Raw genomic sequence first — 16,969 nt, 5'->3', positions numbered from 1 at the left:
TGTGGTATTTTCTAAATGTTTATATCATTTTTGTCCCGAATCGAGTTGTTGTAACTCCTGGGAATGTAAATCAACGTAATATTCTTGTAAAATACTTTGTGTTATATGATTTAAAAATTAAAAAATGGGTAAATACGGCAATGTTTTCAAAATGTGATTAATAACTTTACGTTTTTTTTATCACTAGATATTATGCAGTTTTGAAGCCTCTGCAGCTCAGTGGAGGGGAGAGAAGAAGCCGAGCTCTCCTATTGGCTGCCTGGATCTCTTCAGCCATCTGTAGCGCACCTCAGGTCAGTTAAATTAAGTAGATTCTCATTAGGAATACTTTTCTAACATTCAAAATGCAATCAAGCTATCACAACCAAGCATGCTATCGAAATCTACTACGCTATCGACATCAATTCTGCTATCGAAATATAGCGTGCTTTCAAAATCAATCATACTATCCAAATCAATTTTGCTATAGAAATCAATCGTTTTTTCAGTTGTACTGTCGAAATCAATCCAACGTAATAAGTCGATTATGCTATACGTCATATTATATTATTGAATTCAACTATGCTACCGTAATCCATCGCGCAATCGTATTTAATCATACTATCGAAAGCAATCATACTTTGAAATCAATTATGGAAAAAATCAATACAATGGTGGTTGAAGCATGGTTCTTGACCAGGTAACTTTTGATAAATACCTAATGTTGATAATTGTTTTGCCGGATTGGCTGATTTATTATTTGTTTAGTTATTAGTCATTTATTTATCTGTCAATGGACTAAGTCCATTAAAAATATGGTACACACATATCCTTATAATACATTCAGGCAGAATTGAAATAAAATACAAATTCACTTATTCATTTATGCTTTATAAGGTTAGTTCATAACAACAATGTTTGAGTGTGTCCAAATGCTTGCAGACTGGCTGGATTTTCTCCCTAGGGAGTTGTTCATATTTAAATTTATTTCAACAGAGAGGGAAAACGTTTTTGAGAAGGGAATATGGAAGTCAATGCATTTACAGGGCTTGTGACCTGTTATTGGCTGGTTTAAGTGGCCACTTTACACACTGTGTAACATTCACCATTCTGCCTATGTTTGTTCACAAACTTACTTCACAAAAGTCAACAGATGAACGAGTGTATACCTTAAAGAATAAACCACAGAAGTCACATTGAATGAAATGTTTATGAAGAAAGTGGACTTTGGTGTTTTATTCACGTATAAAAATAGTTATTTGCGATAATTTCTACATTTTTCGGCAAAACACGTCCTTATGTGTTTTATCCTTTAAGGTACAGATGAAAATAATATTTCTAAAGTTGCAGAATTTTCCGCAATTCGAAATGTGTCCTACTTTTCGACACTAAACCCCAGGATAGGATTTACTTTCCTCACGTTCTCTCTCAGCTAATCTCTAGACCTAGACAGTTCCAGTGTCCGTTCCTCCCTACCCAACTCCAGTCCTCTTTCATTTAATTTATTTCTTGTTCTACCTTTGAACCGTTTTCTTCAGGAGAGCCACTTAGTTAAAAGTATTGGTTCTATCATCGCAGCCATTATGATTTATGGAAGCAAACATTTGTTGAAACATAAGTTCCGTATTCTGTACCCCCAAGTATTTTTCGAAAGAGGGACAAAAGCACATAAGTTGCATTCAAAGTTGGAAAAATATACATACTTTACCATATTTTCACCGTTTTTCATAACCAAACTGCAAATTTAGAATGTGTCTAGTATTTATTAATTTTCCTGGCTTGGCGCGTCCAGAGAAGTCCAAAAAACAAGATCATCTCTGTTAACAATAAAAACCTCGAAATGGTGGATGAATATATATATCTTGGACATAAGATAAAACTGGGCAAAGAAAATCCAACAGAGGAACTCCCAAGATGAATAGGAATTTGTTGGGCAGCTTGTGGAAAACTTAGGCACATACTTGAAAATAAAGAGATTCCGATTTGTCTGAAAAGGAAAACATATGAATCATGTAGACTGCCAGTGACTACATGTGAATTAGAGACCATGGCTCTCAAAAACAAACTCTACAAAAAGAAAGGTAGAAAAGCTCAAACGCACACAGCAATCCATGGAAAGATCCATGCTTGGTGTAAGCTCAAGAGACAGAATAAGAAATTAAGAAATTACAACAGAGCCAGAATATCGGATATCATGGATCGCGTAGCAGGACTGAAGTGGCTAATTTATTGTATTTTTTTCTCAGAGTAATAATGCGTAACCTAGAGAGGAGCCCAAACATGGGAAAACCATTCTATAACTATTGGGTATTAAGTTAGCTACAGTTCGCAGCAAAACAATGGGCCGTACTCAGGTCGAGAATTGCTAAATGAATATTAATTTGCATTGTAATTACTTCTAAATATGTACCCGTGTATTTATCAGTGCAGGGTTATTCCAATCTATTTTTCTATAATTCGCCTATATTTATTTTATAAAACTGAAAATACTTGTTTGTGTTTATTTTTTTATTTATTTTTTCATTTTATTCATAAAATATTTATGTTACATTTATTGAGATATAAATCCCAACTCCATTGAACCAAAGTCCTGTGTTGAGTTTGTTTGTTTGTCCGTCACATCTCCGAAATGGCGAGTCGTAGCGGCCTGAAATTTTGACATCTCGTTTTAGATGCGATTTCAAGATTAACGTTGCTATTTTCGAGTAAAATTTTAATCGAACTCTACTCGATAAAAACTAACATTTTATATGGATGCCTAGTGCCTAATTGGTTGCTAGCCAACAAACCAACATCGCTTGCGTTCTATGAAACATAGTGGTAGGGCTTTTTTCTAGATTACGCATTATTACTCTGAAGTTTTCGCAATGTGCGAATCTGAAATAAGGCTACAAGACCTCTGAAACGGATTCGGGAAAGTGGTGGAGGCTTTCAATTCCATTACGTCTTTCTGAGATGCTCCTCGTTATTGGTGATGAGAATATGAGTCATTAATTACTAAATGTTTTTTTTAGCTGGCAATATTCCACGTGGAGAGGCACCCCAACGTGACGTGGTACGAGCAATGTATCTCGTACCACGCCTTTACCAGCGAGACTCAGGAGCTGACGTACTCCTTACTGAACATGGCTCTCATGTATGCTGCTCCCCTAATAGCCATAGTCTACTGCTACGCCTCTATCCTCAGGGAGATAATCAGGAGGTCCAGAGACTCCTTGGACGGTAAGAAAGTCTGAATTATTATGACAACGGTACTTCAACTTATTTGGACATCTTTGGGATGAATTTTCTTACATTACTCAGATTTAATTTAATTACTTTAACTCTTAGCATTTTGGAATAAATGAGAAACTTTTATGGAGTATAAATCCCTATATTCATATATGTATATTATATAAAAGACAATATTCGTATGTGTGTCTCCTCGATAGACAGAATTGGACCGATTTCCGACCCATCCTCGTGTTTGACTTCTGATAGTGTGGGATTGTTCCTTTGGGATTTAGTGGAATAGTTTACATTTACGTACATTACAATTCTATAAATATATATAATTGCCTTATATCTTAAACCTAGAATTCCTAAAATAACTCGTCGCTGGGGTACCTGAAGGGCTTTCTCAAAATAATTTTAATGATCCGATTGTGATCAGACTCAAGAAGTTTCAGTATTGATTTATTGGTGCCTCGGCATCCTATCATCCAATTAGTTATACTTTAGTTACACAACATATGAAATATTTTTTTGATTGAAATTAAGAATGAGATATTACGAATTGACTTGAAAGTATGAAATAAATAATTATTATTGTTTTACGTTCAATATATTGATTATTTTTTTTGGTGTCCTGAAGCAATGCCCTATGTACCATTATGTGCGAATAAAATAATATTAATAATGGTAACACTAACTTTATTCCAAGTTTAAACAGTAATATAAGTTTGTCAATTATATAATACACCGAAACATCTTTTTACAGGGGGGTTATGTTTTACACAGTACCGTGTAAAAAAACCGTTAAAAAATACAACGATGGATATATTTTCGTGTAAAAAATCATTTCAGGATTTTAAGAAAAGTATTTTTTTTACTATTTATTGTACCGTGATTTAAAAAAAAAACGTAACATGACAATAAAATATTTCTTAAGGCCGTTTATGCGTAGACAATACTGTATTGTTTTGTCCCAGGACTAGACTATTGTCCACGGGTTTTGTAATTTGTAGGACAAAACATTGTCCCGAGACGTTGTCATCGAGATAGACGGGCACGCTATCTCCGCTGAACAATGATCACACCAACCATTGCGCGTGACCAACGTGTCGCTCCAAAAAAAGGCGCCAGAGAAAAAACATTTTTATTTATTTATTTATTAACGGCCTAAGCCAATTTGTACAGTTAAAATACATTTTATTTGAACAAAAGATAAATTGTAAATAAGGAAATAAAATTTAAGCTGAAGACAGAAATAAAGACGGTAAATTAGAAAAAAGGCATAGAAAATAAGTCACAGTAGCTCAGTTTAGCCATGGCATCCATTCGCACTCTTTTTGACACTAACAAGAGATCTGCGAAACGATGGAAGATCCGTCCTAAAAAAACTCCAAGTCACTGGAAGAGTTTACTAGTCTACACATTCTTGACATTGGGAAAAAAAGGCCACCGTTAGATTTGGAAGGTTTTACATATAAAGATTATTGCTTCCAGTGACACGGGAGGGAACATGGAAGGAAATTGTCTGTAACAGAGAAGGGACATCACTTATTGAGTTCAGTATTTTAAAATACATATAAGGTCCAACTCTATTCTACAGTTCTTTAATGAAAACATTTTGCTATATCAGCAAAGGAATAGGCTCCTCTTTCGAAGCCGAGCATCCCATGCGACATTATTAGTTCGTCGTTTAACTATTCCGATATATATATGTATAAAATGAATAAAATGTTTTTGTGAACTCGCTCGCTCGTAAAGAAAATTGACATTCATATCAACAATTTAATTAGCAAAGTGGCGACTTTATCGAGTCTTTTTTTTTAAACCATAAATTTTGTTTCAATAAGGAAAAAAAATTAATGTATGAAGCCTATGTAAAAACTAAAATATGTTATATGCAACTAATATGGGGAACAGGAAATCAAAATGACATAAACATTCTACAAAGACAGAAAAATAAAATATTAAAGTTAGTATATGACCTACTCTATCTAACAGCAACTAAAGAACTTTTTAAACAAACTAAACAATTAAATGTAACTGAACTCTTTAAACTAGAATTTATTCATAAATTAGCCACTGATGTAATCGTAGACGAATAATTAAAACTTGAAAAAAACTGTAGTAAACATGAACACAATACGAGAATATCAGAAAAATATCATATGCAACCTTCTAAAACGAGAAAAGGACAATCGAGACTAATAAACCGTGGACTGAAATTATACAATAAACTACCAGACAAAACTTAACAAAAGACTCAAACAACCTTCACAAAAGATGTTAAAAATATTTTTACTAATAGTAAAATGTAAATTTTAAAAGTAAAAATATTTTGTTAAATGTATGTAACCCGTAAGGGTTTATCAATGAATTTTTTTTTTTTTTTTTAAAAAACAAACGCTGTCGTATATTCATTCTCGCAGCACTCACTTGTGAACTGCTGCCGAATTTTCGTTTTGTCCCAGCGTTCTGTCCCGCACGGTCGAGACTGTTCACGGAGCTGGGACATGACAATATTGCCATATCTAGTCCACGTGCAAACCTTGCACATTCTTTCTGCGCCAAGTAAGTAAAAGAGCGATGTCGGAAATTCTGATTCAAAATTTTTGATTCTTGGCTTCACATTAGAATCAAATCTCAGATACAGGAAGATCCATGAAAAAAATCATACAAAAAATGGACCTTTTGTATTATTTGTTTGCGACAACACCAGTTGAAAGAATAATTATATTGACTTCACATTTAATGATTATTTTTTTAAGCTAATCAACAGACTTATGAGAAAATTAATAGATAAGCATTAATGATATACGCCGTGTATGATAAACCCTGTCACATCCGGAATCACAATGATCGGTATGAGCAAGATGACATATTGGCATATCAAACAAAAATTATTAATAAACGTTTCAAAATTTAGAAAAAAAACATTTAAAAAACAAATGGTTGCTTACTTCTGCGGAGCGCGTAGCTAGCTACCCCCTCCGTGCTTCTGTCCTCTCCCCTGCAAATGAAGGCAACCATTCAAATAAAATAAAAATAGCTTTAAAACTATTATATTTTTTTTTTTTATGCCAACATGTCTTCGTACTCATACTGACCATCGTAGTTTCATACAATGGATTAACTTAACCTAAACAATCTGGCAACCATGCAACCATCTATGCAGACATTAAAAGTGTGTCATCTCAAATCAGGAGTGATAACTCCGCTTGCTTCTTGAACGCTCGCCATTGCTGTTGGAAAACATCAACAGTACTGTTTAGTGAGATTTTGTTAACTGTTCTGAGGATCCTTGGCAGAGGGGAAAAGAATCCAATATAGGTTCTAAAATTTCCCACAGCAAAGACATCATTGCGTATTGGTACGCAAGTTACGGTTAATCTAAGGTTAATTTAGGTTAATCTGAGCAAGGATGTCATGGAAATCTATAGCATAGTTAAATTGATATTTAAAAAGAAATTTGATGTTTTTTTTACCGTGTTATTTTGAAACCGTGTAAAAATATGTTCCGTTGTATGTTTTTTTCAAATCGTTTTCGGTATATTATGTTTCGTTTTCCTTGTTTTCACTTTTCTCTTCGTCGTTTTTTACGTTCCCAATTTCATTATCCCAATAATACAATAAGACGGTATGTTGCTCAAACGGGAGAGGTTTTATCCTCGTCATTGGCTCCAACAATATGAAGTTTTCATCTGGTGTTAGTAATTTACGAGACATTTATATTCGTTATCGCGTCAGACGATAAAGAAGGACTTTTCTGCCGAAGGCAGCTCGCAGATTATGGAAAATAGTAGTTTAAGATCGCGTAAAACCAACACCTGAACATGCCATATAAAAAGAGGTTAACAGAAAAGATTTTTTCATGCTTCTGGCAAAAGTTGGTAACTGCAAATATTCATGAAATTATATTTTTCGTAACTTACTTCACAGTTTAGAATAGTATTGAAAGTATGGCATTCAGGTTTTCATTTTGTGACGGCCAATTGTTTAGAAATTAATACAAGATGTGTTTTCCTTCGAATATAATAATTTTAACAATTATTTTATATTAATTAGATTATTGATTTGTTAATTCATCTAACCCAAACAAATGATTCGAACAAAACTTTGTTATTTTAAACATTATTCCATTATTTTTACAAACAAATGAAATTGAAGAAGTTCGGATGTTCACAATTTTTCCATTTGTTGGGTTTTATGAGGTTAAATGTTTCATAGATAAAATTTATCATGGAACACTCTTGATTTTTTAGTAAAGTTCTTCTTAAACCAGTTGGGTTGATAAATTATACATTGAGTTGAATTAAATTGAAGTAGTTAATAACCTTGAAAAAAGCGGTGATAATTGCATGAATGTGCAATCATCTGATGGCTTTTGAAGGGCGTCAGATTTAAGTATTTTTTAAAAATAATTAACTAAATTTTCGGAAACATACTATTGTAACTGAAAAATCATAAATTAACAAGTAGGGTTTACAAAATACTGTCAAGTAAAAAACAAAATTTCTTCTAATTAGTAGCATAAAAAATATTTTTTCATTTTTCATTTTGAATTCCGGCAAAAACGTCTCATTTGATTGGCCACGCCCCTTGTAGGTCACGATTTGGTTAAATTTCAACTTGTGTTTTTGATCGTTTTAATTGAAATAGAACACCGCGCTCCGTCACGAATCTTGACGTCACAACTAACAAGGCAGAAAATAACGCGTTTTCTAACAATTTTCTTTTTAAAATTATGAATGATAACATTTTTCCACAATATCCAGGTTGATTTTTAAAAATGCAATGAATTTTTCTAATTCCATTTCGCATATTTTTATCGATATTTGTAATATGTAATATTTCCCTATTCAATAAAAGTAAACACAGTTTTTGCTACCATTCGTGTGATGGCAATATTGGTTCTGAGAAAGAATGACAATATCCGACATAACCTATTCATATAATTTGTCAAACTCACAATGAAAGAGGAATTGAAAGCAGTAGAGTCAAATTTACTCGTAATTTAAATCGCGTATTATAAAATTGAAATGTTTAAAAAGTAATTCGTTTATTTACAAATATATATATATATATATATATATATAAGGGAAACCGATAGGAAGACCCACGGTCTTAAAAACGGTTACGCTGTGCTTTATTTTGCATGTATTTTGCACATATTACTGCAACTTTATTTTGAGTAACTGAAAATGTTTGCATAGAGAAAAATTGAATCAATATGGTTGTTTTATTATGGCACATCGTATTATATTTACTATTCTCTTTTCAATAACTCAAAGTAGTTTGAAAGCTTTGTTATGCCTTAATAAGTTCTTCATCTCTATTTTAATATAACTAAGATTTAATAATAAATATCTTTGTCTGTAACTGAATTTATCAATTGATTTATTCTCACACTTTTTAACACATATACAATAGAGACTTGAATAAGTTTTCGCTGTTTCCGGACAGATGGTATCATTTGAGCCTTTTTAAATACGGTAATATCACAGTCAACTTTATCCTGAAACTCCACCATTAGGCTTGAAATAACAGTATATGTTATTCCGACGAAGTGTAAAAAACATGACTTTCCACATGTCGAATTTCGTACCAAAAAAGTGATTGCGGGAAACTTAACTTGATTACTTTTTTCAAAAAAATCTATAGCTGAAGCACATGGAATTATTTTGGATGCTCCGTCGGAACATCGCCGAACCTCATTATCATCATCAAAATCATCATTTCTGCTCTGCACCATGATCAGCTGGTCGTAGTGTACTATTAGCTCCTCAAACCCAACTAAACCCTACAATTGACGCGTTTGAGCCGAGCATTGAAGTAAAAACGGCCACAATACGAGGAGAGACATGACAAAGCAAGTTTGCAGTATGACAACGCTTAGCCACATCTTGCAAGGCCAGTCAAAACATTATTGAAAACGCTCAAATAGAAAGTCCTACCCCACCCGCCGTATTCACCAGACATGCTCCTTCCGATTACCGCTTGTTCCGATCGATGACTCATGGCCTGGCTAAGTAGCACTTCCATTCTTATGATGATCCTAAAAAATAGCTCGATTCGTGGATAATCTCAATAAATAAGTCGTTTTCGAGATGGTATTCATATGCTGCCAGAAAGGTGGGAAAAGAATGTGCAAGCGATGGATAATACTTTTAATGACATGTTTTTAACTATTTTTTTTTTAATAAGCATTAATTTTCACGAAAATTTGTCGATTACTTATTTAAGTCCCAAATACAATGATTTTTTAATTTTATTTTATTGAAATAAACGGCACTTAGTGCCTTTCACATATAAGTTACATATAATAAAATACATACATGTAAGTGAAATAAGTAAAATACAGTATTTAAAGAAATTATTACTAAACAGTTATTTGCAAATTAAGGAGTCAAAAAAAAAAGATACACGGTTTAAAAATAATATAACTAGTTATAAAAATACTTGAAAAATTAAATATTTGGTGATAGAAATATTTTGAACCTGTAAAAAAAAGAGAGAAAAAAAGTAAGAAAGCAACACATATTAATAAAAAAAATAATTAAAAAATTATAACAATTTTGAATAACACTAAACGAAGATTTTTTCTTTTTTAAATTACATGTATTATTATTGAAATCTACTACTTAGGTAACTAATATAAATATACACATAATTACATACTGTTAAAAAAAAAATGATAAGGAAAATATTTTGTACTTTTAAAGAAAATCAAGAAAAGAAAAGAAAAAAAAACATTAATAAAGAAATTTAAACAATTTTGAAGGATGAATACTAATTGATCTAGAACTATTAGGTACTAGCTTCTCCTACCCATAAAATACAGGTGAAGGACCGTCCTATATAAACTAAAATTAACATGGAATGAGTCACCAACGTCTTGGTACTTATTGCATAGAGCGTGAAGTCTATTGATGACTGCATTTTTAACATATGAAGTCGAAGTATTTTTGTCACAGTATTGGTAGGTTTGTCGAGTCTCTCTTTTATGTACATTGAAATTAATAAGTGATAAAATTGCAGGGGTATCAAACATAGAATGAATTATTTCATATAAATTTAGTAAGTCAGTTATAAGTCTTCTGTCGCTTAATCTTAATGAGTTCAAAATGATTGATTTATAGTGGGTATACCTATTCTTTTAAGTACGTACATATAATGGCGGGTTTATTTCTTACTAAAACATCCTTAAAAAAATATCCGAGAAAAAACTAAATTTGAAATATATCTCAAATACTGCAAAAAGTTAGATACCAACTTCTTCCAATAGCCCGAATATATTTATTTTCCTGAGAATTTCTTTTTTTGTTAGAATCCTGAAAATGATTGGTGTTTCAGACAGTAAACTAAACTAAACCTTTCTAAACTTTTCTTCCTAAATATTTTCTTGTAGTTCCAGCCTAAGAAAATCAGTCTTATTGAAATAGTTTTATTTTTTTTAATAAATTTTCGCATTCTTATGATTAACCCGTGTATTTACTAGTGTACGTTTGTATAAATGTATATATTGTTAACGAAAAGGTGGAGTGTAAATGAAAATCGAATTTCATTCAGTTTTGTGATTGGTAAATATTTAGGTACATGGAGTGGATACCTACCTTTAATATAATCTTAATGTTCTTCAATTTCTGGCACTGGATCACAAATGAACTTTAATGTAACAATGTTTTCCTCGACGCGCAACGATTCCAACCACTTTTTATCCGATTCTATGTCAAGTCAAAAATGTTGTTTTGTTTTTGTTCTAAATCCGAATCTTCTTATTTTGAATATCTTCTATCTTGATGTTAGGTAGGTACCATAAGGATGGGTCAAAGGAAGGATGGGAACGAAAGGTAATCGGCCAGGAATAGTATCGATAAATGCTGTTATTTACTTAACATATATGTATGTTTGTATATACGTATTTATGTGTTTAAATATCTATAACATATGTTATATGTGTGCATGTATAATATGTATGTGCGTGTAAATTTGTACATACAATCGTGCTACTCGAATTACGTAAAACTTATCCCACGCACTGGCTATACCTACGTGGGATTTTTTGTACCGTCGATATATTTACTTATTTAAAAAAATATATTTTTTTTGGAGCAATTTTCAACGAGTTGTAAATACACACTATTAGAATACTAGAATCATTCCGTGTTTCCGTGGTAGTTACGCGGACTACAACCACTTGTTTCCTTTGTCATTAGCTGGTTCAATTGACCACATTACGAACCGTCAGGGCCGCTTTACCGCGAAAGAAATGTTTGACAAAACTTCTGAAAATTAACCTGATTTTATGAAACACATTATTTATCTAGGTTTATTTTTTAAATTATATATTGGCATATAAGTCAAGTTAATTTAACCACGGGACCCCGAGCCTTCAGGGGGGCCCGAGCTAAAAACTGCCATAACAGAAAACATAAACATAAGACACAAATAAAAAATAAAATAATATTTTGTATCTTTAACCAAAAGAGCATACATTCATATAAAATATTGTTATAAAAAAGCATTAAAAAAAATAAAAAATTAAATAAAATGCTAAAAAAATAACAATCAATTAAGCTGGTTAAAGATTAATAATTTCAACTTCAGCTAGAATTAAGTATTTTTTATTTTTACGCATTTTATTAATACGCACAATACACAATACACAATAGAGAAATGTCACTTTTTATTACATTTTTAAAGTAATAAAAGTCTATGAAATACTGTCCAGTAAAAAAAATGATAATTATTAGTAGCACTAAAACTATTTAAAAATTTGTAATTTTGAATTCCCGCAAAAACGGTCATTCCATTGGCCGCGCCCCTAATACGTCAGGATTTAATGTTTATTTGTTCCTAGCTATTGAAATTTGTTCAGAACTTTATCACGAATCTTGACGTCACAACAACCAAGGCCAAACACGTCGCGTTTTTCTAGCAACATATTTTTATTAAATTTCTTTTTACGTATGAAAACATTTCTCCACAATATACAATTAATTATTCTAAATCAATTTCACATATTTTTATCGGTATTCGTAGTATGTGATATTTCCCTATTCCGTCAATGCACAGTTATTCATTTTTATGTCCCGACGGCGACGTAGGTGCCGTGTTATTTTGGGACTCTTATATACTTAAATCAATAGACAGGTAGATTAAACAATAATATGACACAAATGAATATACAAAATTAATACACGTCATAAAATATAACGCGGATAAAGTATTTAATAATAATTAGTATGGCAATGTTAAGATAATGTATTGATTGATTCGGTGTTTATTTTGTAGAACTCCATATTTAAACTTATAATATTAGAAATCAAACACTGATTTGAGTCTACTGAACACTTTATTTTATATTTATTTGTTTTTAAATTTGTATAAACCACTTAATTTTTTTTTTTTTTTTTTTTTTTAATTACACTTCGACCGGTTTCGAGGTTACTACCTCATCGTCAGGAATTTAACTAACTTATAATTACACGCGTTGCTATTTATATAATAAAATATTGTATGAAAGAGACAGAAAATTGAAAGAAAGAGAGAGAAAGAAGATAAAATAAATCATAACGGGAATAGTTTTAAAAGAGGACTCGAAGTTAAATTTAATTGATTATTTATTATTTGAAGTTTTTGATTAATGGCTTTACTAATTTCTAATCGTTCTAAATTATCTAAACGTAAACCATTTTTATTGACATGCAAAATTTCTACACACGTTTCTTGATTAAATTCATGGTTTTCGGATATAAGATGATTTGCGAATTCCGAAAAATTATTATTACTCAGACATCTTATATGTTCTTTGATTCTAACTTTAAATTTGCGTGAAGTTTTTCCAATATAGAAATTTGGGCAATTTAAACAATTTAATTTATAAATTCCCGAATGATTTAATTTATCATCCTTATCTTTACAATTTGTTAATATTTTACCTATGTTATTTTTAGTATAAAAAGCTGGCCTAATATTGTAAGGTAAAATTTGTGCTATATTATTAGAAAATGAATTAATGTACAAAATTCTACGCCAGTTCTCATTTTTATTGGAAATATTTTGGGAACTGTATAAGTATTTTTTCCTATAGTTTAATTTAAGTTTTTTATTCAAAATATTGTCAATTAAATTTAGTTCATAGCCATTATTGAAAGCAATACTCTTTATTGTATTTAATTCTAAGTCAAAATTATTTTTATTTAGTGGTATTGAAGTAAGCCAATTAAAAAAAAAAAAAAAAAAAAATTAAGTGGTTTATACAAATTTATAAACAAATAAATGTAAAATGTCATACCACAAAGTGAAAAATGTTTTTGATAACAATAATACTTTATTTTATTTTTACAAATATAAAAACAAAAAATTCGTGACTATTGTTTCACCTTGTTAAAGCATTTTCAAACGAATGTGAAGATTAGATGGATTGAATGTCCTTATATAGTTATATAATTCAAGGTACTTAAGTAGAAAATAATCTTATGAACTATAGCATGTACATTAATCATAATTGAGGGAAAAACCAATGGTTAAGGGCAAGGCAAAGTGTTTAATAGGTAATGGGGAATTTAGGTATTTTTATTTGAATTTCGAAAAAAATTAAACACTTAGCCTTGCCCTTAACTATTGGTTTTTTCCTCAATTACGATTAATGTACATGCTATAGTTCATAAGATTATTTTTATTTTTCGACTTAAGTACCTTAAATTATATAACATAAGGACATTCAATCCATCTAATCTTCACATTCGTTTGAAAATGCTTTTACAAGGCGAAACAATTGTCACGAAATTTTTGTTTTTATATTTTTTACATTTGTAAAAATAAAATAAAGTGTTCAACAGACTCAAATCAGTGTTTGATTTCTAATATCATAAGTTTAAGATAATGTATTCAAATTTTGTATTTTTTATTCTTTAATCATTGTATAATTTAATGTAATGATTAATTTATGCTCTTTATATGTATTTCTCTTGATAATTTTTAGTTCACGAGTCAAGTTGTACTGTACATCGAAACTATTTTAAATTAGTTTTTCCTTTAACGTTAGTCCCTTGATAAACTACTAACATTAATTCATACATTTTTATTCCTTTTCGTGATACAAGTATTTACGTTTATCCTCTTTAAAGACACTTCAACGTTTTGATCTTTATTGTTCAAGAATATTGCACTCGGCTCAGACTTATTCTCACCTAAGACTTGCTAAGAATTATCCTTTATGTTCATCGTGTAAAGGGAAAGTCTTAAGTATAAAGCCCCCTATTTTCAGTAAACATGGAGTGGATAATGGTTGCTAACCCTTGTACAATGTTCTACGTAAAGACGAGCCTTTAAATTCACGCCGTTAGTAACTAAAATTAATTACTTTTAATTCGTCTCCCACAATTAAGAAATAATCAACAATTTGTTAGTATCTGTGTTTGTTGCTGAGAACCAGGACAAGTGCTTTCGATTTGATAGTTATTCTCAGGTAATAATTCTGAAAAAGAAAAGCGATTAGAGAAACATCTAGCTCATGGTGTGGTTGGCGTATTCACCTGCCATGGTTGAGATCCTGAGTTCGATTCCCGGGAGGATCAAAATGAAATATTTGTTTTTAAGGTGATTTAACACTGCAATGTTTAATTTTCCCTAAACTGGGTTTAGGAACTCATGATTGAGATAGTGTATTTTACTGATGCAATGCTATACACAACATCTGGTTTTGATATGGATTTGATGATGATGTTATTGTCCATCTCATAGTCAAATAGCCGCGTTTGCTTCCCATGCAATAGGTCTCAGGTTCAATCCTCGAAATGGTTGACAATTTTTTTTATGTTCCCTAAACTAGCACCTGAAGCGTATGACTGATCAGTTTATCATCCTGTATTCAATTTCCTATGTTTTATATTTATTCCAACTTTGTACAAAATATTCTTGCTAGAACCCAATAGAGATTAAGGAATTGTGAGAAAATTTAGAAATCTAGATATTTTATTTTATTTTACACATTTGCAAAGACACCAGTTAATAAAAAAAAAAACAAAAAAAAAATATTCCTTGTGTCCTGTCATTGGCTGGCACAAGTGATCTTTATGTCTACTGTGTAACATTCACCATTCCGCCTTTGTTTGAACATCCATATTTCTTAAATTATTCCAAGTGTTGATTTTTTTAAAGTTAAACAGCTGTGTAAATGACTTGTCGCATGCAGATCAAAAGATGGTGATATTATCAATGAGAAAACAGATATTCTAAAGCGCTGGATGCAACATTTTGATAAGCTGCTTAATGGAGGCTCTAACACAACAGGTATACAATATATGTCGACTTGAATGAATGATAACTGTACCCCAAAAAAAGATTCTTTATACCACTTCGGAAGGCTGACGAAGCAGAGGCAGACCAAAATTAAGATGGCTAGATAATGTGGAAAGTGGCATTAGAGCAATTGAACTGACGAACTATAGAACAGCCACAGGGTGCAGAGACGAATGGAGACACATTCTGGAGGAAGCCAGGGCCTACAACGGGTTGTAGCGCCACTGATGATGATGATGAGATTCATCTAACTAAATTATTTTACCTACACACAAAGCAACAGATCAGAACACTTCTAATTGCCAAGACATCCGCGTTCCCTTCTCGGAATGCTCTCCATCTCTGTTGTAATTAATACCTCCCAGTGGGTTCTGAGAAAAAAAAAAAAATCGTTGCCTAGTACTAGTATATGTTGGTCAAATAATTCTTTTTGTTGAATTTCACCCGTATCAATAAAGGTTTCAGCTCTCAAACTTCACCAAAATCAACTTTTAAAAGAATAAAAGAAATATGGATGTACAAATATAGCCAGGTGAATGAAGGCGTGTAAAGCGGCCCTTTAAACCAGCCCTGGAAACACATAGGCACGCAGATTCCTTTCTCTTAATTATTCTCTAATATCTGTTGTAATACTATGTGTACCTTAATTATTTCAAAGTAAATTTACTAAAAATATTCTCACTTTTGTAGGGAAAAATAAAGAATTAAAAAACACTCGAACTGATACGTTTTTTAGTTGTGTTCGATGTGTTCAATACTAAAAAATACCGGTTTGAATTTTTATAATAAAACGTGATTTCACAACAAGTTGACGGTTGTAAAAGTTCAATCGAATGATTAATTAATAATATTTTGAGCACGTACAAATGTTTGTAGACAGGCAGGATTTCATCCCTAGAGAAATTTTAAGATCTAAATAAATCACAAATTTAGGTCGTAATAACTTCCTAGGGAAGAAATCCAGCCTATCTACGAACATTTATGATTAAACTAACTGACATAAAAGATGCATAAAATTGAAAAACTGTTTTCAGTCGTTGCCTAGTAGGTGAAATATTTCAGCCAGACGAATTTCACCTACGTTATAACCAAAGGTTTCAGATCTTTTACTTCAAAAAAGTCAACAGACAGAAAAGTTGATGAAATGTGGATGTTTAAATACTGGCATAATGGTGAATGTTACACAGTATGTAATAGCCTGGATATTCATATTACCTTCTCGAAAAAAATTCCCTTTCTGTTGCAACAAATTTAGCGATTAATTATGAATTAATTAACCGATATTTTCAGAACGAATAATAAATTATTCGATTGTTTCAATCAACCCGTTATGCCCATCGCTAATTTTTATTTTTGTGATTAAGATATAAAATTTTTGTTTAGATTTCAACTCAAGCTGAAAATATTTTTATATCAAAGCATCTTTAATCCTTTAAGGGTCCTTTATCAATTTCCGGACATCTTTGAAAATCCA

General features: G+C 31.3%; 1 protein-coding gene across 1 annotated transcript in view; it reads left to right on the top strand.

The window, feature by feature from the left end:
- Positions 1–16,969, top strand: part of LOC148285623 (adipokinetic hormone/corazonin-related peptide receptor variant I-like) — a 128,055-nt gene that overhangs the window by 79,867 nt on the left and 31,219 nt on the right. Inside the window, exons 3-4 of the mRNA XM_088243306.1 lie at positions 188–293; positions 2,994–3,201. Of these exons, the coding sequence (XP_088099432.1) occupies positions 188–293; positions 2,994–3,201 (314 nt within the window). The remainder of the gene's footprint in view (positions 1–187; positions 294–2,993; positions 3,202–16,969) is intronic.

Source organism: Micrasema longulum, unplaced genomic scaffold, assembly GCF_059751315.1.
Source record: "Micrasema longulum isolate JH-2025_06_02 unplaced genomic scaffold, ASM5975131v1 h1tg000020l, whole genome shotgun sequence".
Taxonomy (NCBI): Eukaryota; Metazoa; Arthropoda; class Insecta; order Trichoptera; family Brachycentridae; genus Micrasema; species Micrasema longulum.
Note: the sequence above shows the minus strand (reverse complement) of the source record. Positions and strands in the feature narration are given on the sequence as shown.